The sequence below is a fragment of the Eupeodes corollae genome, chromosome 1, assembly GCF_945859685.1.
Source record: "Eupeodes corollae chromosome 1, idEupCoro1.1, whole genome shotgun sequence".
Lineage (NCBI taxonomy): Eukaryota > Metazoa > Arthropoda > Insecta > Diptera > Syrphidae > Eupeodes > Eupeodes corollae.
In genome coordinates this window covers 55,675,779-55,702,759 of record NC_079147.1, presented here as the reverse complement: position 1 = coordinate 55,702,759, position 26,981 = coordinate 55,675,779, and the positions used below count along the sequence as shown (strand labels likewise).

The 26,981-nt window shown below is 34.2% G+C and overlaps 2 protein-coding genes across 3 annotated transcripts; both read right to left on the bottom strand.

Annotated features, from left to right (window-relative positions):
* Positions 1-1,215: 1,215 nt before the first annotated feature.
* Positions 1,216-15,573, bottom strand: LOC129941523 (lysyl oxidase homolog 2B). Its single transcript, XM_056050194.1, has 5 exons — positions 15,176-15,573; positions 2,676-2,822; positions 1,819-2,614; positions 1,598-1,755; positions 1,216-1,537 (listed from the first exon to the last, which is right to left on the bottom strand). The coding sequence occupies exons 1-5, from the start codon at positions 15,375-15,377 to the stop codon at positions 1,320-1,322; spliced, it is 1,521 nt and encodes a 506-aa protein (XP_055906169.1). The 5' UTR covers positions 15,378-15,573; the 3' UTR covers positions 1,216-1,319.
* A 7,893-nt stretch (positions 15,574-23,466) lies between these two features.
* On the bottom strand, positions 23,467-24,708 carry LOC129940174 (uncharacterized). 2 transcript variants are annotated; one of them, XM_056048431.1, is made up of 4 exons: positions 24,563-24,708; positions 24,389-24,498; positions 24,084-24,282; positions 23,467-24,022 (listed from the first exon to the last, which is right to left on the bottom strand). In XM_056048431.1, the coding sequence occupies exons 1-4, from the start codon at positions 24,614-24,616 to the stop codon at positions 23,777-23,779; spliced, it is 609 nt and encodes a 202-aa protein (XP_055904406.1). In that variant the 5' UTR covers positions 24,617-24,708; the 3' UTR covers positions 23,467-23,776. The 2 variants fall into 2 exon arrangements, with proteins under 2 accessions (XP_055904406.1, XP_055904405.1); XM_056048430.1 differs by having other exon boundaries at positions 24,084-24,330; positions 24,563-24,702.
* Positions 24,709-26,981: the final 2,273 nt, after the last annotated feature.

Sequence of the window (26,981 nt, the reverse complement as noted above, 5' to 3'; positions counted from 1 at the left end):
ATACGAAAACTCAACATGGTTCCTGTCTACACTGTCATAAGCTGCTTTAAAATCGATGAAAATATGGTGGGTTTCGATGTTATGTTCTAGGGTCTTTTTTGGTCGATTTTCCAGGCCTAAAGCCACACTGGTAAGGGCCAATTAGTTCTACAGTAAATGGCTTCAGGCGTTCACATAATACGCTGGACAATATCTTGTACTCGATGTTTAAAAGGCTAAGGCCTCTGTAGTTGGCGCAGAGAAGGCGGTCACCTTTTTATGGATCGGGCAGATGGTGCTTAAGTTCCACTCGTCGGGCATGCTTTCTTCCGACCAAATTTTAGTAACTAGCTAGTGCATGCTCCTTACCAGATCTGCTCCATCGTTCTTAAAAAGCTCCGCCTGCAGACCGTCCTCACCGGCCGATTTTTTCGACTTCAGCCTTATAATGGCTAGTTTGATCTCACTCTGGTCGGGTGGGTGGAACTCTAGATCGTCAACCAAATGGATTTGACGTGGCTGCATGCTGGCGGAACCGTTGACTTCATCACCATATTAGGCAGCTGGTTGAAATGATCTCTCCAGATTTTTAGCATTGACTGCGTGTCGACTACGGTATTCCCCTATTTATCTTTGCAGGCTCCAGGGTGGCTAGTGAACCACGTTGTTTTCTTTTTGACTCTTCTTCATTTCAGTTTTCACTTTTGACTTCAAATCTCTGCTCAAAAGGAAAAACCTCTTTTGTCCACCAACTTTTCACGGTTTCTTACGAAGTGAATTTTTAACTCCAAAACTCAAGTATTTAATAAAAGGTTGTGACTTTCTAATTATTTGTATAGGTTAATCAAAGATAAAGTAAGAAAGATTTTGAATACAACTCATAAAAATAAAAGAAAAAAATTACTACTTAAGTTGACTTAAGAGCTTTTGCCCTTTGATAACATAAATGTTTAAGACAATGTTTAATAAGGGTTTGATGTCGGTGTATTAATCTAACAGCTTTTTTGAAAAACACTATTCTTATGTAGAAAGTGAATCTTAAAATTGTTTCCCACTTTAATTTCAAGAATGTTTAAAATCTCTTATTTCACACACTTATTGATCCTCCTCAATCTTTCATTTTTGAATCTTAATATGTAATTGTATGCCTTTAAGCAGGGACACAAAGTAAAATTTGTTGGCAAGTAAACATTTAGAACTTGCTGATTTTGAATTTACACAATAAAATAGAAGAAGTTTCTTATATTAAATGCAAATGACAGTTTTATTTTACATATACAAAGTATCTTAAAGAACAAACTTTATTAACAAAACAGACAGAACTGTAGAAACACATTACTTTAAGGTCGTGTCATGTGACAATCGTAAACCCTTGCATACGATTCAGTGTAAGTTAATTTGCATACAGCAGCATTATTATCGAAAGACATTTCGGAAACCTTGAATTCAGGATTCACCGAAATCTTCATGACATAATCCCCAGTTTCCATTTCACTTATATCCACCCATTGGCAGTCGATGTTGTAACGATAAATATCCGAACAGTTAACAGAGATTCCTGGAAACACAATTTTGAGGATTATTTTTTGATCCAAAAAACCCTTTACTCAATTTTTACCTTGATCTCCAAAGTTGGCACATGCATATTTTGGTTTTGCTCCTGGCAGGCATTGATTGTCCTCCAAACAGAATGAAGCCTTATGGCCTTGAGCCACCTTCTTACCACTCAGATCAAATATGTCAAAAACAGCAAATACTTCCATGCTGTGGTAGTGCCTTTAAAATAGGAAAATAAGTTCAAAAATCTGTTTGTTTCTTTTGAAGAATCAATAAACTTACATATGACACATGTGCCACTCCCACAGGTGTTTCGGAATGGATGGTCTGAAATCGGTGTTTCCTGCATTCAACACACTTGCAGTGAACTTTAGCAACCTTCGAGTCATCAAATGCCAATCAGGATTGGACTTCTGGATTTCATACGCCTCTGCGGCTACACAGTTCTCCTCCATGGCACATTGCAGGAAGAACATTGGTCGATCTTCTAAATGAGCCGTTTGCTCCAATTCAAGGTAATTGAAAACCAAATCCGGAGCTAGGTGATTGCATGTAACCGCTGCTACATGATTCGGGGATCCATGGCAGTGACTGAATCCATTCAAATGATCATGATGTAAGCAATGAGCCAAGGAAGACTCATTGCCATAGCACTCTGTTCCACTGAGAATGGTCTTTGAGATATTCGATCCACCGAAGAAGTCGGTCTGGAAGGCTCCTTCCGCATAGCCCAGATTCAATTGCCGACACACAACATTTGCTTCTAACAAGGACCAACCGTCTGAGCAAATACTTCCCCATTGACCCCCGTTGATTCGAACTTCAATTCGTCCTTCACTTCTGGTTCGTCCACCCTTCAGCCGGACGTCCATTCGATGTGAATGGTGGATCCGACGTTTTGGTATTTTTTCTTTAGGTTCCTGTTTGTTTACCCCGAATTTGTCTGCAAGAGGAGCTTTACAAACAACACCTGCCGCTTCCGAGGATTCACAGTCACTTTGACCCCAATCGTCGAAGCGACAATCAGTTAGTTCCTTTTCATGTCCATCACAGATGACATTGTCCATCCAAAAACGACCTACAGGTACAAAAACGTAAGAATTAATAAGGTTTTCTACTTACAATCTGCCGGAACTTACGTCTTGCTGGTCCATATGCTCCACTGTGGGTGAATTTTTTGAATCCAGGGAATCCGAGTTGTCGACAAACAACTTGTGCCTCCGAATTGTCCCATTCGTCGTCACACACCGAACCCCATTTGTTATTATGAAGAATTTCAATATTACCTACAAAAATTAAAGTTTAAAATAAGTAAAATATAAAGGCAAATAAACGTTATAAGATCTAAAGCAATTTTTCGGGTGGATTTTTGAAACTAGATAGTTTTAAGTTTGGAAATAATTCAACTGAATCTTTGAAATTCGTTGAGAACTAGGGACTAGTAACTTACAAGTTTTAACCATTTATGTGTTCGAGTGATTTCAGAATGGTTAATTTGAGGAAGCACTTTACTCTAGGAGTTCACGGGTTCTATACATATATGCCAAGTAAACCAGAAAAATACGGCCTGAAATTTCGAATCTACACTTGTAGAGAGATTTCGTACATTTGTAACATTCAACCTTATTTTGGAAAACAAATTGGATCTACAGCTGATCGGAATCAAGATGAACGTATGGTATAATATTTAATTGAAGAGTTTAAATTGGGTCAGAAATGACTACAAAACTTGACTATGGTTGACACGGTAAGAAAAAATTAAAAGAAATATACCACCAAAACTCTTAATGGAGAGAAAACAAACACTATTTGTATTGCAGACTGCGTAATCAAGTTGTCGTAATGGTCAGAACGGCAAAAAGACTTTATTATGAAAACAAACTTGGTTCTTTAACCTCTGGCAAAAGATTATGGAAAAACCTGCTTGAAATCGGTATTGGCAAACCTGTTGGTGATGTCGATTGTGATGCACTCAACAAAAAGTTTACGTAAATGCCCTTAAACGTTGCTTCACCCGTTCATTCCCTTTCTGAGGAGGAACCAACTGCTATCAACAGTTCTTTGAGTTTTATAAGAATACAAGAGGAAGAAATTGTAGAGACAATAATATCGATTAAACTAATGCTACTGGCCTGAACCAAATGAACCCTAAGTTCTCGTGACTACTGCTTCCATATATACTGCGCAATATGTATTTAACAGCATATTGACTACTTCCGAATTTCCTTTAGAATGGAAGAAGGCTAAGAATATTCCCATACCCAAAAAGCAAACAGGTACTGCTACAGTAGTATTCAATCGCACTCCCACTTGGGATGACCACCTTAATAGTGCCATTGGTAAAGTCTATGGAAGTCTCTGCCTTCTTCAAATCACTCGAAATTTCAACCCGATCAAAACTAAACTGCTACTTGCTAAGGCCCTTATACTACCAATTGTCCTGTATGGGTGTGAAATCTTTTGTAAACTAGACTGTGTGACTAGTCGCAAATTGAATGTGGCCTACAACAATATTGCCCCCTATATTTATAATCTACGTCGTTATGATCACATATCCATTTTTGCGGTACGGATTTCTGGTTGTAGCCTAGGCAGTTTAATGAACTTTCGCTCTCTGATTCTAAACACTGAGCGTCAATTTTTTATTCATATTCTACGCCTTTGGAACTCTCTGCCCATCGCTATGAGAAGAATAAGAAGCATAAGTAGTTTTAAATGTTTACTTTTCAACTATTTTACAAATAATTGATGTTTTCTTTTCTTTATATAAATATGTAAATAGATGCTTAATTTCCTCTTCTTTATATAAATATGTAAATAGAAGTCTTAGTTATATAATTTTAATTCAAATTCTGAAATTACTGTAAAGGCTTGCAACACTTTATAAGACTCATGTCCTATACCTTGTAAGCGATTTTTGAAATAAACAAAATACAAATACCATTTCAGTAAACTTTTGCATTTACTGATACAACAGCGATCATCCTGTCGGTCATTCTGTGGTACAATAGGAGAAGCTACGGAGGTTTCTAGGTTACATAAATTCTTTCATCTAATCCATCAATGTCAAGCTATCTGCAAAATGTAGATGGCTCCTGGAAAATTTCAAGTAAAGAAAAGCTGAACTTACTACTGGATACTCAATTTCCTGGTAGCTCTCTAACCACAATTTGCAACAATCAAATTCGTTGAAGTTCTAATGTAACATATCCACGCAGATCTGATCACAAGGGGCTAGCTACAATGGACTTTAAACAGCTTCGAACCACCTAAATCTGCAGGACCAGATGGCATGATACTCCCTTCGTCAAATAAATAGATATGAAACGTGCACTGTGTTTTTCAATAAGCCATTAGTTTAACAAAAGTTTCACTTTTGCTGTTTTTGGGACATTTATGTATATTCTTGAAATTCGTGTTTAAATCTCAGTTCTACAACATCTAAAGCGAAATCCCTTCAAAATGTTCTCAAAAATTTAAATGCCATTAAAAAAAATAATTACATTTTCGATCATCAAAAAGCATCATCAATTTGAAAATTGGACCATCGACAAGAGAATGCATTGAAAAACAAGATTATTGAACAAAATAACGGCTTTCTGAGGGGTAAACTTCTGGAGCAATACCAAAATATGTTTTTCTTGTAAAAAGAAGCCGAATTAAGAAAAAAATTAGAGAAAGTTCTAAACAAATCTATCTGCTGTTACTTTTAGTATTAAGAACTGAAAAAAAAACAGTGGTTTATGCTTTAGGGGCCAGGACAAACAGACAGACGGATGGAATGGAACACCCACTTTTTTTGACTTTTCTAACATCGTAATGTCATGTTTGATTCCAAATGTTTTACGAATTCAATACTTGGCATAAACATATTTCCTATGTGTCGCAAGTAAAAATCACTTCAATGTTCACTATTTATGAACATAAAAAAAAAGATGGAATTGAAGGCTAGTTCCAGGAATTTAAAGGGAACTTAATATAAAATAGATGATCTCTTATTCAAGGTTTTTTCTTAAAAACCTGAATCTTTGCTCTTTTTCTTCGAAACAAATTTTATGAAATTATTTAAAGCATTACTGAAGTTGCGAAAATTTTAAATGCTTTTGACAACAAACCACTTTTTGTTGAATGTCGTTAAATTACTTACAAATCTTTACTTACACAACTTAACTGCATTAACTTTATGGCTCATATGACCCCCCTGAAACGTCCATTGGTCAATATTTGATGAATTTGTGCTAAGTTTTTGGAATAGGGCTTAATTTCAGATTCATATTATGTTCTTGGTCCAGCCCTCAGTTAAAAGTGGTACTTTTTGCAACAAAGTTTAGAAAGTAAAATACAAATTTTGTTTTCATATAAAAAAAATAAATAATTCAAAATATAATAGGGCTCATATCCATTGACAGAGTACGATTAGTTTTGAATTAAAGAAATTCCTACAAAAAATACAAACAAATTATCATCTAGGGAGGGGGCTCATGACCCCTACGACCCCCCTCTGGATCCGCTCTTGTTTTAGCAACGTGTACCTACATAACTGGAATCACATCTGCATACAAATCTCAGAACGTAGGGGCTTCGCTTATATAGTTAATTCCTTTAATACTGACTAGCAGTCTATTTAACTCAAATCGGGGCGACTTTTCTCCTATAAGATTCGTTAGTAGAGGGGAATCGCAAGATAGTGTTCTATGCCCTTTCCTATGGAACCTATTGGCTAACGAAATCCTTACTGGTCTGGATGCCGAGGGCCGAGTAATTGCCTATGCGAATGACATTGATATAGCGGTCTCATGAAAGCATTTTAGCTCCCCCTAAAAGAAATCTTACAATATGCCATGGACAAACTAATACTTTAGGCTTATTTTAGACAAAAAAATAAATTGGTAACGTTATATACAAGTAAGAGTCAAAAAGCTACTTTAGCTCTCTTCTCTTGCAAAAAAGCTGTTGGGGCCTATAAAACCGAATTACACATTGGTTATACACAAAGGTAATAATACAGATTTTAATTTACGGTGTGGCAGTCTCGTGGACTGCTTTAGAAAAAGTTATAAACCGCAGAAAACGCAATAAAGTCCAACGTGCAGTTTGCCTATGTCAATGCCGGATACGGATAGAGGGGGGGGGGGGTAGTGGGGGTAGTAGGGTAGTAGCAAATATTCAGGTACTTAAGAAGAAATATTAAATAAAACTTTCTCTAAATTTTGTACTTTAAATTTGGCTTCTTTCTACAAGAAAAACATATTTTGTTATTGCTCCAGAAGGGTACCCTTCATAGAACCTTTATTTTTTTTAAAGGTTTCCCAAGAACTAGTGGACCGATTTCAATAATATTCTTTTTCTGTGCAAGCTCTTGTCGATGATCAAAATTATCAAATTTATGATGATTTTTGATGATTAAAAAATATTTAGTTTTTACAAAAATTTGATAACGAAATTTAAATGTAAAATGTATATCTATAAACACTTTATTTAGTGCTTACCAAAAATATTCTTTAGACAAAATTTAAAGTTTAAAATGATTTTCGAAAAAAAATAAGTTACATTTTTAAATCTAAAAATGTAGGAAATGTTTTTAAACAGACTTTTTGGAAGACATTAGCAAGTTCTAGCGACCCAGTCGTGCATTTTATTTCTTTCAAAATTGATTTTCTGTTGAATACAAAAAATTTTAAAAGATCTTCTTTTGAATGGATGATCTGGAACTTTCTGTTTTTGATGCTCTAGAATTAAGATTTAAACACGAATTTCAATAATATAAATGTCGCAAAAACAACAAAAGCAACACTTTTGTTAAACTAATGGCTAATTGAAAAACGTGTAATTTGTGAGTTCCACACAAACGTTTCTTCCCAACTTAATTTAATTTTTTAGAGATATTGTGTACTTAAATGCACCTATGTCCTCAAATTTAAGAACCAAGTATTTTTCTCCCTACAATTTTAAAGTTTTGTTGACTCCTTTAAGGTCAGAATACGAGTAAGCAGATTGATAGCGATAGTAATAGTAGACTACCGAAAATATGTTATTAACTTCCCATAGGAAGTTATTGTAATGGGTCCGATTTGTCAAATTGAAAATTTTGACATTTCTCGACGTTTCAAGGTCCCTAGAGTCGAAATAAAAGATTTTTAGAAAGATGTCTGTGCGTGCGTGTTTACGTACGTTTGTACGTCCGTACGTCCGTACGTTCGCGACGTTTTTTTCGTTGTCCATAGCTCAAGAACCAGAAGAGATATCGACTTTAAATAAATTTTGTTATACAGATAATAAGGCAGAAAGATGCAGAAAGGGCTCTCAAGAAAATTGCGTGGGTGGTTTTTTTACCATAGCAGTTTGAAAAAAGGTGAAAATTTTGGTTAACCCTAAATATCTTACGAACCAAAAACGCTAGAGACTTGAATTAAATTTTATATAATAGATTGTAACGTGATACCAAACAGGTATATTTTTTGAAAAAAATCAATATAACGGTTTTTTTTAAAATCAATAAAACTGAAAAAAAAAATTTGTCACCTCCAAAATTTTACGACTGAAATATGATTTTATCTCTAAAACAATTTTGTGCAACGAAGAATAATGTTTTTGATATCTGATAAAATTTTGAGAAAAATCTAATTGACAGTTTTTTTATAAAAAATAAAAATCTAAAAAAAACATTACTCAAGTTCGTAAAAATTGAATATGGATTCAAATATCTTTTCAAAAACTTAAAATTAAGGCTTCAAACTTATTTTATTTTATAAGAAATATTAATTTTAACATTCTGAAAAATTTTGAGAAAAATCGAATTGACAGTTTTTTTTACAAAAAATAAAAACCTAAAAAAATAATTTATAAAAGTTGGTAAAAATTGATTTTCGACTCAAATATCTTTTCAAAACTTTGAGATATTGGCTTTAATTTACTTTTATCTTTCAAAAAATCTTGTTGTCAATATTCAGTTAAAGTTTGAAAAAAATCGAATTGAAATTTTTTTTACATACAAAAAAAAAACCTACAAAAAAAATTTATAAAAGTTGGTAAAAATTGATTTTCGACTCAAATATCTTTTCAAAACTTTGAGATATTGGCTTTTATTTACTTTTATCTTTCAAACACTCTTGTTGTCAACATTCAGTTAAAGTTTGAAAAAAATCGAATTGAAATTTTTTTTACATAAAAAAAAACCTACAAAACAAATTTATAAAAGTTGGTAAAAATTGATTTTCGACTCAAATATCTTTTCAAAACTTTGAGATATTGGCTTTTATTTACTTTTATCTTTCAAAAAATCTTGTTGTCAACATTCAGTTAAAGTTTGAAAAAAATCGAATTGACAGTTTTTTTACAAAAAATAAAAACCTAAAAAAAATAATTTATAAAAGTTGGTAAAAATTGATTTTCGACTCAAATATCTTTTCAAAACTTTGAGATATTGGCTTTAATTTACTTTTATCTTTCAAAAAATCTTGTTGTCAACATACAATTAAAGTTTGAAAAAAATCGAATTGACAGTTTTTTTACAAAAAAAATTTATAAAAGTTGGTAAAAATTGATTTTCGACTCAAATATCTTTTCAAAACTTTGAGATATTGGCTTTAATTTACTTTTATCTTTCAAAAAATCTTGTTGTCAACATACAATTAAAGTTTGAAAAAAAATCGAATTGACAGTTTTTTTTACAAAAAATAAAACTCTAAAATAAAAACAATACTAAAACTTCGTAAAAATTTACTTTCGACTCAAATAGCTTTTCAAAACTTAAAAATATTGGCTTGAAACTTATTTCACAGAAAATATTGTTTTCGATATTCAGTAATTTTTATATAAAAATCCAACAGTCCGTTTTTTCATATAAAAAATAAAATCTACAAAAAGAGTACGCATATTTGGTAAAAATTGATACGAGTACATAAAGAAAAACTTTTAAGCAAGACAAATCGACAGACGGGATGGGAAGTTATCAGTGTGGGTCGCATCCCAGCCTCTTTTTTAAATTTTGTATTGCATCCTTTACAAAAACATTAAAGAACATTTTGAAGCGGTTAGTAAGAACTCATATAAGTGTGTGACCCCCCCCCCCCCCCCCCTAATTAAAAGTCTCTATCCGCCCTTGAAATAAAGTCTCAAGATTCATGTGGGATCACAGTTTAAATAAATATTATAAGTTTAAAGTCAATATCTTTAAAAAATTCTCAAACCAATGAATGGAGCTGAAAATCAATTCATATTTTTTTTGAGAAATTTGTCAATTTGATTTATGTACGTACATGTATGTATGTATCTAAAAATAAATTTTTTCTTCGTTGTATAAAATTTTTCTGGAAGTAACATATGTACATAATTTTATATTCGTGAGATATTTTTCATTTGTTTTGTCAACAAAAATTGAATTCTAAAATTTTGTTGAAGTGGATAGAGTTATTGGTTTGTGTGATATTTGATGTAAACAAAAAATCCAAACATACATACATATGATGTTCAAATGGTAGACATGTGCATTCAAGAGGACACAAGCGTCCACAGGTTTTTCTCAAAACCCACCTCTGTCTATCAACTCCTACTCTCACCTCCCCGCGGTGAACATCGGGTGCCTAGTACTTCAACTGGAGATTGGGTTCCAACCCCAGTGGAAAGTTGTTAGGGGAGCAAACGAGAGAGGGGGGAGAGGTGTTTCCACAAGGCACCGCATCAAGGCTAAATTCGCCAACATAACAATAGTAAGCGCGCATGCCCCAACAGAGGAGAAAGATGAAGACACCAAAGACATATTCTTCGAAATCTGTGACAAGAGATATGAGCAGTGCCTTGGCATAATTTTGTCTAAAATTGTCTTAGGAGATTTTAATGCCAAGCTAGGAAGAGAAGAAATCTTTGGTGGCATAATCGGGAGATACAGCCTGCACGACACTACCTCCGACAACGGATTCAGGCTGGTCGATTTCGCCGCGGGGCGAGACGTTCTGGTAGCTAGTACGCAGTTCACGCATCGTAACATCCACCAGGGGACATGGAAATCTCCTGATCAATCAACCGTCAACCAGATTGACCACATTGCGATCGACGCACGACACTTCTCCAGTATCCAGGATATCCGAACATTCCGAGAGGCCAACATTAACTCGGACCACTACCTCGTTGTAGCCAAGGTACGGCTACGGATATCCAGATCCAAGCCAAAACAAGGAAGCACTGTGAGAAGATTTGACGTTAGACGGCTACAATCGCAAGAGACTGCCATGTCCTTTTCCGATCGAGTCTCTAATAACCACTTAAGAAGTCCTATGCTTCCTGCATTAAGCATTGTAAACCAGTGGCAACATTGTATTGCAGCCATCAGAGATGCCGCCACTGAAGTGCTAGGTTTCACACAGCCACCACAGCGAAACCCCTGGTTTGACGACGAATGCCGGCAAGCGCTCGCAGCGAAACAAGAGGCATACAAAACGGCGCTGCACAAGAGGGTTAGAGCTGCTCGCGAGCTCTACGAGCAGAAAAGGAGAGGAGAACACCGGCTTCTTAGATGGAAAAAAAGAGAGCATGAGAAGCACGCGGTCGAGGAGATAGAGGGATGTCACAACAGGAATGAGGTTCGTAAATTTTACCAAAAGATAAAAAAAAAACCTCCCAAGGGTACCAGCCACGAACAGAAGCCTGTAAGGACGATCAGGGGAACATCGTAGTAGAACCGCAGTCGATGCTGAGAATATGGAAAGATCACTTCTCCAAATTTTATAACGGCGATGACGAACCGAATTCCGCTGTAAGGGAGATAGAACCACTCAACCTCGGCGACGCAGATCAACAATTCCGCCTACCCGACCTTGACGAAGTGAAGATAGCTATATCTAAGCTTAAGTCAAACAAAGCTGCTGGAGCTGACGGCATCGCTGCCGAACTATTCAGCAAGCGATGACTTGGTAGGGAGCACGCACCAACTCATTTGCTAAATATATGGTCGGAAGAAAGCATGCCAAATGAGTGGAATCTCAGCATAGTGTGCCCGATACATAAGAAAGGAGACCCTCTAAACTGCACCAACTACAGAAGCTTCTTTGGACTTAGAAGGCAATTGAGTGGTAAAGTTCTCTCTCAAGCATCTAAAATCACCATCTATAAGACACCTATCATCCCGATTCTCATTTATGGCGCTGAGGCCTGGACCCTGTAAAACAAAGATGAGAGCGGCTTAGGATGCTTCGAGAGAAAAATTCTTCTGGTGATTTTTGGTCCCGTACGCATAGATGGAGAATGGAGGAGTAGATATAACGACGAACTGTGCGGGCTGTACAGCGACACTGACCTACAAGTTAGCAGAATTAAAGTCCAACGGCTTAGATGGCTAGGTCATGCAGAGCGGATGGACATCAACGCTCCAGCCCGGAAGGTCTTCGAATCCAATCCCGAGGGACGGCGCAGTAGAGGAAGACGCCGACTCAGGTGGCGCACCCAGGTTTGTGAAGACCTCAACCAACTTGGCGTGCGAAACTCTAGACAGCTAGCTAGGGACCGAACTGGCTGGAGACGCATTTTGGTTGAGGCCCAGGTCCGCCCCGGACTGTAGCGCCACCTTAAGTGAGTAAGTTAGTACATATATACGTATACACGCACACAAAGACAACTCTCTTAAACAATAAATTTAGATTCTAGAAACCATTTAACTTGAAAAAATGTTAAAATTTTCAATTTGACAATTCGGAAAGATCGAAAGAAACTACAAATCGGAAGATAAAAACTTTCCCCATATTTTAAGTAGATACATTCCAAAAAAGTTTAAAAACTCCTTAAATTTCAGCCCCATGTACAAGCTTCGTAGGTTTTTTTTTATTTTCATATATTTTCAGTCATTTTAATCTCAGATTTTTAAATAAAAGAAAAAAGACACAAAATTAAGTTCTTATCTGTCCCACAAAGGATTAAGGTGTCCTAAATTCGAATACCTCTCTTAAATATTTCTATCACATCAGGTTTTTAAAAATAAAATAAAAAAGAGTCTATGATGCAACCCACACTTATAACTTCCCATCCCGTCTGTCGATTTGTCTTGCTTGAAAATTTGTGGGTTTTCGTGTTGGGTTAAAAAACTTGTTAGTCGAATTAATCTTAAAAATTTTAAAACCATTAATATTTTTCATATAAAGAAATAGTTTAGTTTGAAAATCTAGTTCGGTTTATATTTTAAATTTTTACAAATTGGAAATTAATTTGAGAGATGTAAAGAACCGAATATTAATTATTTTCAAATTTGCGTACTATTTTTCATAGATTTTATTTTTCTATGAAAAAAGGAGTGTTGGATTTTTATAAAAAAAAAACTACTGAATATCGCAAACAATATTTTCTGTGTAATAAAAAAAGTTTGAAGACAATAATTTTAGTTTTTGAAAAGATATTTGGGTCGAAAGTAATTTTTTACCAAGTTTTTGTATTTTACTGAATGTTGACAACAATATTTTTTATAAGTAAAAGGAGTTTAAAGTCAATATCTCAAAGTTTTGAAAAGATATTTCAGTCGAAAATCAATTTTTACCAACTTTTATTAATTTTTTTGCTTAGGTTTTATTTTTTATAAAAAAAACTGTGAATTCGATTTTTCTAAAATTTGGTCTGAATGTTGAAGACAATATTTCCTATAAGTTAAAATTAGTTGGAAGCCATACTCTGAAATTTTTGAAAAGATGTTTGAGTCGAAATTAAATTTTTACCAACTTTGAGCAATGTTTTTTACGTTTTTATTTTTTATAGAAAAAACCGTCAACTTTATTTTTCATTGACCAAAAATTGTTTTGGAGATGAAATAATTTTTGGATTTATAAAATTTTCGAGGTGACAAATTTTTGTTTAGGTTTTTTTTTTGATTTATAAAAAAACCGTAATTGGATTTTTTCCACAAATAGACTGGTAATATAAATTTTTTTTAGAGTTATCCAAAATGTTCATCAGCTATTCAAAAAAAAACAATTTCGCAATTTCCTTGAGAGGACTTTCTGCATTATTATCTGTGTAAGAAAATTTATTTGAAGTCGATATCGCTACTGGTTCTTGAGCTATGGACTACGAAAAATATGTCGCGAACGTACGGACGTACAAACGTACGCACGCACAAACATCTTTCCAAAAATCTTTTAGTTCGACTCTAGGGACCTTAAAACGTCGAGAAATGTCAAAATTTTCAATTCAATTCCTGTGTGCGAGTACTGCGTCAAGGGATGGAGGGGACCTACAGTTTGAAGCCGAATCCGAAAGGCTAATTTGAGAAAGCCCTTTTCATGACAAAAATTACTTTTGGAGGATTTGTCAATGTCTCGCAAAAAAAACTTAAGATGGCACAGGCAAGGATTTGAACCTAAGACTTCTTACACGACAGTCTAACGCACCAATTATCACGGCACGGAGACTACAGGTTTTTAAAATACGCCTCTCAAAAAATGCTACAAACAAAGGAGAACGGTTTTTGCGATTTTGCAAAGTAAAAATCATTCTATTCTAGACTCAATTTATATCATCTTACTTAGTTTTAGGGAATTCTCATAAGTCTTTACTCGACTCTATATGAAGTTGTGAACCTTGAATTAAATACTTCCATAGTTTTGAAAATGCGTTATGGCGTTAAAGTTTGCTGCTGATTTCGAAGCTTATCATTAATTTTAAGTTGTTGCTCAGGTTTTGGAAAAAAACTGTTTTAAACATTATTAACTTCCCATAGGAAGTTATTGTAATGGGTCCGATTTGTCAAATTGTTGACATTTCTCACTGTTTCAAGGTCCCTAGAGTAGAAATAAAAGATTTTTAGAAAGATGTCTGCGCGTGCGTATGTACGTAAGTTCGTACGTCCGTATGTTCGCGACGTTTTTTTCGTCGTCCAAAGTTCAAGAACCAGCAGAGATACAGTCTTCAAACAAATTTTTTTATGCAGATAATAATGCAAAAAAATGCAGAAAGGGCTCTCAAGAAAATTGCGTGGGTGGTTTTGTTTACCACAACAGTTTAAAAGAAAGGTGAACATTTTAACAACATTTGGTAACAGTTTTTTAACAAAAAATAAAACCTAAAAAAGCATTTCTAAAAGTTCGTAAAAATTGATTTTGGAATCAAATGTCTTTTTAAAAATAAAAAATATTGGTGAATTTTTGATAAAAATCCAACAGTCCGTTTTTTTCATTAAAAATTGATTTTGAAATCGAACTATTTCTTCATATGCAAAATATTGTTATTAATTTTTAAATTTTTTAGAATACTCAACTCACAACTTATTTAACAAAACACGAAAACCTACAAACCTTTTAAGCAAAACAAATCGACAGACAGGATGGGAAGTAATCAGTATCCCAGTCTAAAAAAAGTCAAAAGTACAAAAAGCATCTAAGTTTTAACTCTTTTCTCTTGAATTTGCAAAACCTTTAAATTTCACTTTTAAAAAATATAAAATAAAAAAAAATGTAGAAGTATATTCAAACTTTAGTACATTTTTTAAAAGATAACGTAGAGGTACCTTTTAACATCAGGGAGAGTTCAAGGTCATTATTGAAGTACTAACCTTTTGTAATCAAATACGCACATCGTAAGAAAGATTGAATTTTTATCTATAGATATTGTTTAACTATTTCAACGCTTCGTTACTTTCATCGAACCATGAACAATCAAAACTCACCCTCATATTCATTTGGGCCTCCAACTAGTCGAATCGCACCTTCTTCTTTCTTCAATGTCTTAATGTACTTTTGCACCAATCGATTGCGTTCACTTCGAGCGTCCTCCAATGTCCTATGAGATGCAGTGGCAGAACAAAACGCTATCCAAAGAACCATTAAACCTCCTATTAACATTACAACGTTTATTTTTTGAACAAACATTTTTAATCCAAAATCAAAAAATAAAGTCTTTTAACTTTCAAAACCGAGCAAACTTCGAATATATTCAAATTTTTTAACCCGCACTTAATCGCAGCATACTTTCGAAACGCGTCCCAACCACAACTGTCCTTATTTCTAAACTGAGCTCGCAATTTAAACCCCAATAGAATATCGAAGTATAAGTTTGATTCAGATGCAAAGACTGAGATGCACTCACTCCTATAGAAGCTACAAGTGCGCGAACTATGAAGAACATTTTGTTCCTATTTCTAACGACATCATCGTGACGTCATAGTTTTGTCAGTTTGTTGCAAAAACAAATATGACATTTGATTATGGTTTCCATTCGACAACAAGATTTATTTTCAAGACATCAACATACATTTCCACTACACACTTGACATCAGGCTTGCTAAGCTTTGAGATGGGAGATGGGGAACTATGAGCAGCATCAGTGTCGCTTCCAGATGGCAATGATTTATATCGATTGTTCATAAAGAGCAAGTTGAACAGTTATAAGTTGACAACAGGGTGTTGGGGATGTCATGTGAAAAAATATGTCATATAAGACTAGAAATGCTATGAGTAACCCTAGATTATAGAATTTAAACTTGGGGCCTTTTCGTCAAGTTTGAACTTTTAAATATAGCAAACTTTTATCAATTTAGAAAACCAATGTTCTTCTAAAGACTACTTTCGACCTTTTTTCATATCCCTTTTGATGGACTTTTTAAGACTTCATAAATGTGGTGTGGGGATAGTTCTCTACATAAGTTATAAAAAAGCCTTAAAAACAATTTGATCAAATAAAATAAAATAATGGCAAACGTCATTCACATTTTCAAACCACCCTGTTTATGAAAAGGGTTGATTTTGAATGATGATCTTGTATAGGGTCGATCGTTTATATGGAGTCACTTGTCTATTTGTAGAAATTTAAATAGCCAAAGCAGATGTTAGATAAATGTACATTAAATGCACATATGTTTCATAGGTACCTACGTTAAGATTCATAAAGAGAATAAAGCTACAATAAGGCAGGCTGCGCAGCGTCAATGGCGGGTTACGCTTGGTGACATATTTATTTCAATGTTATGTGACATTGATTGCTAAGATCACTGTGTCACATAGAATCGATCAAAGTCAAAGGGGTGAGGACGGTTTACGAAATGAACAAAGTTATAGCCGGATAGTAGCTAAATATGTAAGGCGATAGAAAACAACCCCCATTACAACTTGTTTAGTTTCCAATTCATTCAAGCGTGTTAAGTTTCGCAAAAAAAATGTTACAACATTTTTATTGTTAGAAAGATCATGAATCGGTTGATCGGTAATTCAATTATGTGTTGGAATAAGATTGATTTCAATATAGAAAAAGCTGTCGAAGTAACCTTGAATAGTGTTTATGTCATTATAACCTCCCATCAATACATATTTCAAAGTGAAGTTCAAGGTTATTATTTCTAAAAAACAATTTTTTATCAAAGGGGGGATATAATAAATACGAAGGATATTCATATCCACAAGATCAAATTTTCACAGTTTAAATTTTAGTCAGTTATCTAGGAGTTGGGTATTATGAAACAAATAAGTCTTAAATGGATTTAACATCTGTTTATAGATTAAAAGATTACATGTATATGATGGGATTGTTCTTATTTTTGGAGTTCATGCATATGTTTCTCATGTGTTCTGACTGAGAGAGCATATTTTTGACAAACAGAAAGCCAAGGTCACAAAAGATTTTAGAACTAAGCCGCTTCTTTTAAAATTTATTAAAACAAGTTGTGAAATTGCTGCTTTTAGTGTTGTATTGCTGATAATTTTAATACGACATAAATAAGGTCTAATGAAAAAACAAAGCTGACAAAACTTAAAGTATTTGTAAGATGTACTAATTGTCATACCTGTCCGATTTACTGGTCCTTATTTCAATTAATACACATTTTCTAGGAGATTTCAAAACTTTTCCGATCGAGTCTTTAACAACCACTTAAGAAGTCCTATGCTGCCCGCATTAAGCATTGATAACCAGTGACAACATTATGTTGCAGCCATCGGAGATGCTGCCTCTGAAACCCCTGGTTTGACAAAGAGTGCCAACAAGCGCACACAGCTTATCAACAGGCATGCAAAACGGCGCTGCAAAGAAGGACCACGCGAGTATGGGAAGAGAAATGAAGCTCGAAAGTTTTATGAGCAGGTGAAACGAAATTCAGAAGTACATAAACCTCGAACCGAAAGCTGCAAGGAGGGAAGTGGAAATAGCATAGTGGAATCGCAGTCAATGCTGAGGATATGGAAGGACTACATTTGCAGACTGTGCGACGACGAACGGAATTCCGCTGCCAGCAGGATGCTCCATTCAATATAGACGACGAAAGCCAACAATCCCTTCTTCCCGACTTAAGCACTATTCACATGAACGAATATTCGTCGATTTTGACATTTCTTTCACATGAGAATTTTTAATTCGTCGCGAATGAAGTTTTACAAGGAGCCACAGCCAAACACCATTCACCACCGAAACCAAAACAAGAATGATTTTTTTAGGTTAAGTACACGCGATTATTTTATTCGTTGCGAGTGTGGATAATGTGGAACGCGAATAAAACTTGACAGTTGGTATCAACTACAATTTTTTTCGCGACGAATAAATTTGTTTTCTTAAATTTATTAATATACGATATTGAAAAGTGAAAGTATGTATCATAAAATAATAGACTTAACCGAGCTTAAGCCAGCTTAAGGGAACGAACCAATACGCAGCCTCATATGTCACTAACCATAATACCCGTTCTGCTCAGTTTCGTTAACTTACGTGCAATTACGCAAGAGCCATTTAAAGGCTCGAGCTTAGGCAAATGTCAAATTTATAGTTTTAGCATCCCTGCCAAACTCGTCATGTAGTATGACCACTGAGAATTCGCGCTGCTTTATAAAGTTGCAAGTAACTTAACCGAACCATTTGCTTTCGAACAAGGCTTTAGACAAGGTGATGCGCTATCATATGATTTCCTTATTGAATTGAATGAATAGTGCAGAACTCCCACGTCAACACTAGAAGCACTATCTTTCAAAAGTTTTTCTAACAACTGGCATATGCTGATGACATTGACATAATCGGATGAACTCCGCATGATCCCAAGGAGGCTTTTGCGAGTATTGAGGCAGAGGAGAATAACTTTAAATCCTAACTCGATTCTTTCTTTTATTTAGCTTTATTTACTCCTCATAGGAAGTTATTGGGCAAATTCAGACAACATAAGGGACTTCATTTGCAGTCAAAAACTTTCTTTGAACGTACATTTGATCAAGGCAACTAGTTAGTCGGTAATGTCATAAACTTCAAATTCAGAACTTTACTTCACCAACCTTTACTTCAGTTGATCGTGCAGATACTATTAGAAACATAAATAAAACTTCAAAGGCAAAGTGCAAATCCATCTGGACTCGTATTTTGTACTGAAAATAAATATTACTTATTCCCTTACCAATTTGATAAGGAAAATTTGTACATGACACACGAAATGAAATTGTGTAGAATACAAATAAATCCGAGGTAATAAAGCCCAACTTTCAATTTAATGAAAAAACATGATGAACTGTCATCTTGACATAATTAAAATTAACTCGATAGTTAGGGAGATTTTTCTTGACTAACTTTTTAGTCAACTTGCCTTAATTGGAAGGCAAGTTTTTGGGAGCTGGCCAATCAGATAATAGAAAATTGACTTAATCTCAAGCCCCTTACGTCACCTGAATTAGTCCGATTGGTCAAATTATAAATTAAGACAAAGACGTGTCAAGGTCTCTAGAATCTAAATCAATGAATCGAACCTTCAGGATATCGTTTTTCTTCATGCTTATCTCCAGAATCATTAAATAAAGAATAACAAAAAATATGCAGAAAGGACTTTCAAAAAAGTTGGGTTTTTTTTTATTAGTACAGCAAATTAAAAAATATAAAATAACGCTAGCGACTTCAATTAAATTTTGTATTATAAAATGTCCTCCAAATTTTCAGTTAAAATTTTGAGTAAAATCGAAGAAACATTTTTATTTATTTTACAAAACATCAAAACCTAAGAGAAACACTACTAAAAAATGATATTATATATTGTAGTACCCGTGGCATAATGGTTAGTGCGTTGGACTGTCAGTGATATTGTGACGACTGTAAACTGAAAATAAATGCACAGAAGTCGGAGACACTTCAGTTCCGGGCTCCGTTGGTTAGGGCCACAAGGACTACGTGCAAGAATTGGCGCAGATGGTAATCGTTGATCTTCACGGGCAGCGATTAACGATCAAAAATGTAGTGAAGTACCTCGGTGTCTGATCGTTCAGATTCAGGAAAGATTGATAGTTCCGCTAATCTACCACTTCACATGAAGAACCGTGGATAGGCGACTCCTGTACAATCGGTACGTCATGGGACAAGACGGAGTAGAGTTTTTTCGGTCCAGTTCAGTTCGGTTCCGTTCGGACACAGCCCGATAGGGTGAAGCAGGAGAACCAGTTTTCTGGCTTCAAAAAATGTTGCAGAGTTAGATTTGCTGCTGTGGTTGTTCTAGTTTTAAATAGTTTTTAGGTATAGGTTTCATAAACCCATTAACTATCACCGTACCCGCTCGGGTACAGAAAATTGAACAACATTATTGATTTACCGTTGTCCTTCTTCAAATTTGTTTGGTTGAAATTCAATTTTTTTTGTTCGTTGACATGTTTTCAACAAGTATGGGTGCAATGTTGTTTTATCAATTTTCTTATTATTTTTTTTTTGAACTTGTTCAAAATTGTATAATAAAATCAGATTAAAGTAAAAAATCAGGTGTTCATTTATTTTTACGCTAGGTTAGGTTTACCCGCTTGGATACAACGGGAAACAGGAAAAACTTTTTTTTTTAAAGAACGGAATTCAAAGCATTTTCATCATCATTATTTTATGGGAGGAGATTCGATAATCTTCAATATTCAATAAATTCAAACGAAGAAAATAATCGAAACGCTGTGTTTGAGATTGCAATTATACCACCAGATGCAGATTTCAATACAGACGAGGATGAAATAGACACACGAAATTTGGATACAGATCACATACCCAATGATGTTCCCGATAACATTAAACTTCTTTTAGGAATGAGGATTTTGATAGCGAGGACGAAGTTCCTTTATCAGTGATAAGAGCATCAATATGTCGGCAATCTCATAGCCAATCACGCTGGTCTAAAGCAGGTATTGATATGTCGATGAACCGTTTTAATAATTTTGTGGTAAACAAGATAAATATGAAATGTGCTTTGACCAACAAATCTTCAGCCGAAATATGGGTCTCGCGGACTTACACGATCAGTGTGTCAATGTGTATTAACTCAAAATTTGAGGCAAAAAGTGGTGGCGGCCGCTTTTTACGTCACTGCTTAACTCTTCTTTGGTGAACGCCTGAAAACTATGTATATAAAGACGCAGATGATTCCGAAAGTGACTTACTATCGTTTCAAAGAGATATTGCTCGTTATTATTTTAGAAGGGATAAACTCTCTTACCTTCGACATCAAAACTTTCCATATCTACGAACTACGATTGTTGCTTTATCTGAAGGTCACCATTTTCCAAAGAGAATTGAAAAGTCTCTTAGATGAAGAAGAGTATTCTACATGCAAATTAGATGAGTTTCGAGTTCTGAGACGTAGTTCTGTGTGTGGAAAAAGAATACCTTAGGAATTTTCACACACATAATATGTTCCCATTGTACCTGCTTGGGTACAGCTTAAAAACCAGACTTTTTAATTAATTTATGATAAATGTATATATTATGCATATATGAAATTTTTATTTAAAATGTCTTTGGTAATAAATGGGTTAAGGAGCTTATTTTAAGTAGTTTTTAAGTAAAAATGAAAAATGATGTTACCAATACGTTTTTTTTCTAATTTTCTAATAAATAATAAAATAGAGTTATAGTAAAATAGATCATAGGGCCGAAAGGCATTAGAATTAAGTATTATTGTTTAACTTAGAGTGTCTTCATGGGGCCAGTAAGTAAGTTGTATGTAATGGTTAAATAGGCTAGTTTTATAAATTTGTATTTAGCTTTAAGATAGTTTTAAGAATAAGAATTAAAAATATGAATTTAAAAATAAAAAAAGATGCTGGGATAACTGATAACTTCCCATCCCGTCTGTCGATTTGTCTTGCTTAAACGTTTGTCTATATGTACTCGTATCAATTTTTACCAAATTTGCGTGCTATTTTTTTTGTAGATTTATATAAAAATTACTGAATATCGAAAACAATATTTTCTGTGAAATTAAATAAGTTTGAAGCCAATATTTCAAATTTTTGAAAACATCTTTGGGTCGAAAATCAATTTTTACCAACTTTTGTTAAATTTTGTTTAAGTTTTTAATTTTTTGTACAAAAATCCGTCAATTAGATTTTTTTCAAAATTTTACTGAATGTTAACAACAATATTTTTTGATAAAAGTAAATTAAGGCCAATATCTTAAAGTTTTAAAGAGATATTTGAGTCGAAAATCAATTTTTATTAATTTTTTTTAGGTTTTTATTTTTTGTAAAAAAAACTGTCAATTCGATTTTTCTCAATATTTTTCAAAATGTTATTTCTTATAAGATAAAATAAGTTTGAAGCCTAAATTTCAAGTTTTTGAAAAGATATTTGAGTCGATATTCAATTTTTACGAACTTTAAGTAATGTTTTTTTTTAGATTTTTATTTTTTATAAAAAAAACTGTTAATTCGATTTTTCTCAAAATTTTATCAGATGTCAAAAACATTATTCTTCGTTGCACAAAATTGTTTTGGAGATGAAATCATATTTTAGTAGTAAAATTTTGGAGGTTACAAATTTTTGTTCAGTTTTTTTGATTTATAAAAAAAACTGTTAAATGGATTCTTTTCAAAAAATATACTTTTTTTGGAATCACGTTACAATATATTATATAAAATTTAATTCAAGTCTCTAGCAATTTTGGTTCGTAAGATATTTAGGGTTAACCAAAATGTTCACCTTTTTTTAAACTGCTATGGTAAAAAAAAACACCCACGCAATTTTCTTGAGAGCCCTTTCTGCATATTTCTGCCTTATTATCTGTAAAACAAAATTTATTTGAAGTCGATATCTCTTCTGGTTCTTGAGCTATGGACGACGAAAAAACGTCGTGAACGTACGGACGTTAGGACGTACGAACGTACGTACACACGCACGCACAGACATCTTTCGAAAAAAAATTTAATTTCGACTCTAGGGACCTTGAAACGTCGAGAAATGGCAAAATTTTCAATTTGACAAATCGGATCCATTACAATAACTTCCTATGGGAAGTTAAAAATAAAGGTGCGTTGTACTGTCATGCCAGTGGTCTTGGCTTCGATCCCTGCCTATGCCATCTAAAGTTTTGTCCACGGGTACTGCCTCTTGAGAGGAATTGACAAATTCTCCAAGAGTAATTCTTGTCATGTAAAGTGTTTGTTCAAATTTGCCGTTCGGATTCGGCTTAAAAAAAAACTATCCCCTCCAATCCTGTTAACAGTATTCGCACACAGAAATGGATTAGATTTGTAAGTCACTAGGCCATAATTCACAACGGACTTTTGAGCTACCCAAATTATTTATTAGAAAATGATATAAACTTTTAACTGATTTCATCTTATAAAAAATATGGTTTTCAAAATTTAATAAATTTTTTATAAAAATTCAATAGTCAGTTTTTTTTCGTAAAAATTAAAATCTAGAAAAAAATAGTATAATTAAATTACTAAGAATTTGAATTTGATTTTTCATATATCTCATAAACAAGTTTAGAAAAATATAATGTGTATTCTTTATTATTAATAAGAAAATGTTACTAAAATTGAATCTCGGAAAGAGATCTTGAAATAAACTTTGATTGTTTGATAAGAAATAGTTTTTGTCTTACACAAAATATTGTTGTTATTATTTTTTTAAAGTTTTGGACATCATAGACAGACGGGATGAGAAGTTGTCAGTGTGGGTCTTTCCCTGCTTCCTTTTTAAGCTTTGTTTGGTTGGCATTTCAAGAATTGAGGCTACAGTATAAGGTAATTATAATAACAGAACTTCATCTATCGAGAAAAAGTCCCATTTCGTTGAGTTTTTTATTGAATGGTTTTTGTTTAATATAATTCCATGTATTTACATAATTTATTTTCAGCATTAAATATAAAACGCTCCCTACAAAACAATAACCGGGCCAAAAAGACCACTAACTTTATATACCTATAGGTATATTCACAATTTAATTACAAACTCAGTTAAATTCCCGAAAAATTAAGACTTAACTTGAAAATTAAGACTAAACTTAAAACTGACAACAACAAAACAAAACTGTTTACATCTAAAAACAGACAAAAATTTAAGAAATTTTTTCCGTAAGTAACTCTATTTTGAGCTGATGTTCTTCCTCCATAAATTGAAGCCTCATCTGATGCTCTTCGTCCTTTCTTCTTTCGTCAGCTTCAAACGCTTTGAGTTTCAGAGATCGCTCTAAGCGCAACGTTTCAATTTCTTCTTCACATTTATTTCGGAAGTGTTGATCTGCCGCATTAGTTTTGCCTACAGACTTTTCTGAATAACGATCTTTTGAGTACTCATAATTGTTCTGAAATAAAAAGAACCAGTCATCACAAATAAGACCTTAATAGGTAACAGTTTTCACTAACAAGGCTAACACTGCCTTGGGCAATACTGCTCTCGTAGTCGTCGTACACACTGTGATCAACAATAAACTCGTCCTTGGGATAAACTAATAGATGCTCTGGTGATTTACTGATTATTGGACAACCTCCAGCCGAGCTTCGATTAGCACTTCCATTGGACGTGGCTCTCTTCTTCATGTGTAACTTCATTCTTTTCCATTGACTATAAATTTGTGGGAAATTTCGTTTCGTGTTGGATTGTTTGTTGAATCTAAATTTTTTACTAAATTAGGATTGATTTTGGGCTGGAAACAGAAAAAGAAACCTACGCTAGAAGGATATCTTTCCATGCTGCTCGCTTGGCCATTGAGATGTTAGTGTCAACATTTTTATTTTCAATAATATGGAATTTGTTTTGAATAAGTTGATGAAGAAGAAGCTGCATTTAAAAATTGTGTTTGTTTAAATAATTTTAACTTTTCTAGATTTTCCTTTCTGTTTACCTTGTCAGTTGAATCCCAATTTTCAGATCTTTTTCTTTTGCTAGAAGGTTTCATTGTAGATGTTAGGAGGTTTCGTAGGGGATCAATTTCAATTTGTATTGATTTCAAGCTTAATTAATAAAATAATATTGAATGTTTGTTTATTATTTTGTGATGTTGATAAATTCAAGCAACTGTCAAAAAGTCATACGGTAACATAAAATGTAGTAGAATTTTGGATTTTATAACACTTATTAAATGGCCGCGTTCGTGTATCCATATCATATTTGTCTGGCTTAGACCCCTTTCACATAAGAAAAGAAGTAGATGTATACAAATATATTAAGGCTCCCTATAGAACTTGGTTTTGGAAATTTTGTATCGATTTTCTAGACACCGCAAGTCATAGGTACTTATAAAATTTAAAGTTGTCCTAAAATGATTAAAATTAGCACTGAATAAACCCAAAATCCATCAAAACTTAGAAGAACCTTTCCCTAGAAACGAATTGAGTTGCTTTTATCAACTTTTGTCGCTCCACAGAGTGCAACTCAATTGCTTTCTTAGCCCCAAGAAACAGCGGATAGAAAGAGCAATTCTTCATTTGATCTCAGCGCTGGTTTTGTTATCTGGAATCGTAGCAAAGCCTAAATAGATAGGGTCCTTAACTACCTAAAATTGACGTTTATCGATTGTAACGTTCTGAGACGCCACCTTAGTGTTATAGGTAATTTCTTGATGACAGTATGCACTTTGTTTTGCCCCCATTAACCACTAAACCCATTTTTGTCGCTTCTGCCTCAATACTCACAAAACTCTGAATATTTGATCGACTATCGACTTTTCTGGTCTAAAACCCCTTAGGATAAGGACCTATCAGGTTGTTGACGATGGGCTTTAGATGTTCACATATTACGACAGAAAAGATTTTGTAAGTACGATGTGTGTTCAAAAAGTACGCGGGATTTTAAAATTTCGCGTGTCTAGAGAGTCTGAAGGTCCAAATTTTGTTTGTATTATGTTGGTATACATGTCACTAAAATATGATGCAATTTTCATCTACATATATTCACTGTGGTACCCGTGGCATGATGGTTAGTGCGTTGGACTGTCATGCTAGAGGTCTTGGGTTCGATCCCTGCCTATGCCATCTAAAGTCTTTTCACGGGTACTGCCTCTTGCGAGGAATTGACAAATTCTCCAAGAGTAACTATTGTCATGAAAAAGTGCTTTCTCAAAATTAGCCGTTCGGAGTCAGCATATAAACTGTAGGTCCCCTCCATTCCTGACAACATTACTCGCACACAGGAATGGTTGAGAGTTGTAAGTCACTAGGCCTTGGTTCTCAACGGACTGTTGCGCCACCCAATTTATTTATTTTTATATTCACTGTTTACTTTGTCTGTGGTAGTTGCTAAGGTTCGACGTGTTCTTATAAGCTCGGCGATTTTTGCTTGTTAAAACAATGTTTGACCAGCTAAACAATCGCATTAACATCGCTTAAGAACTGTTAAATGACATCAAAGGCGATCCAAGTTTGCTTGAAAGGGTCATAACTTGTGATTAAACATGAGTGTACGGTTATGATATCGAAACCAAAGCAAAATTGGAAGCATCTAACGTCACCAACGAAAAAAGCACGTCAAGTTCTATCAAATGTAAAGGTTTTGCTTACTATTTTCTTCGATTATAATGGCATAGTGCATCAAGAGATCTTACCACAAGGTCACACGATTAATAAGAAGTATTATCTTGAAGTTATGCGAAGTTTGCTTGAAGCAATCCGAAAAAAACGCTCAGATTTATGGAAAAACAATTAATGGCTTTTGCACCACGATAACGCACCTGATCACTCGTCGTTGCTTGTTCGTAATTTGTTGGCAAAAAACAATACCGTTGTCATGTCCCAAACCTTCATACTCATTAGATATGTCTAAGTGTGACTTTATCCTGTTTCCAAATTTGAAGAGACCCATGAAATGACGGTGTTTTTCTTCGATCGAAGAAATAAAGGCTGAATCTCTGAGAATGCTGAAGGACATATCATGAAGTGAATATCAAGAGTGCTATCTATGGGGACTAAATTTAAGGGGACGATAAGGGAATGATTGAAAAAAGAAAAACGAAAAGTCCGGGCACTTTTCGAACACACTTCGTAGACTGATTCCTCTATAGTTGGTGCAGATTTGAGGGTCTCCTTTTTTCAGTGTGTGGCAAACAATACTATGGTTCAACTCATCGGGCAAGCTTTCTTCCAACCTTATCTTACATATAAATTGGCGCATGATCCTATAACCAAATTAACTCCACCTGGTTTGAAGAGCTCGGCATTCAAGCCATTAGCTCCAGTGGTTTTGTTAAATTTCAGCTTAGATATGGCAATCTTTACTTCGTGTAAGTCGTGAGGACGGGATTGATGGCTTTCGTCCTCTATATTGAA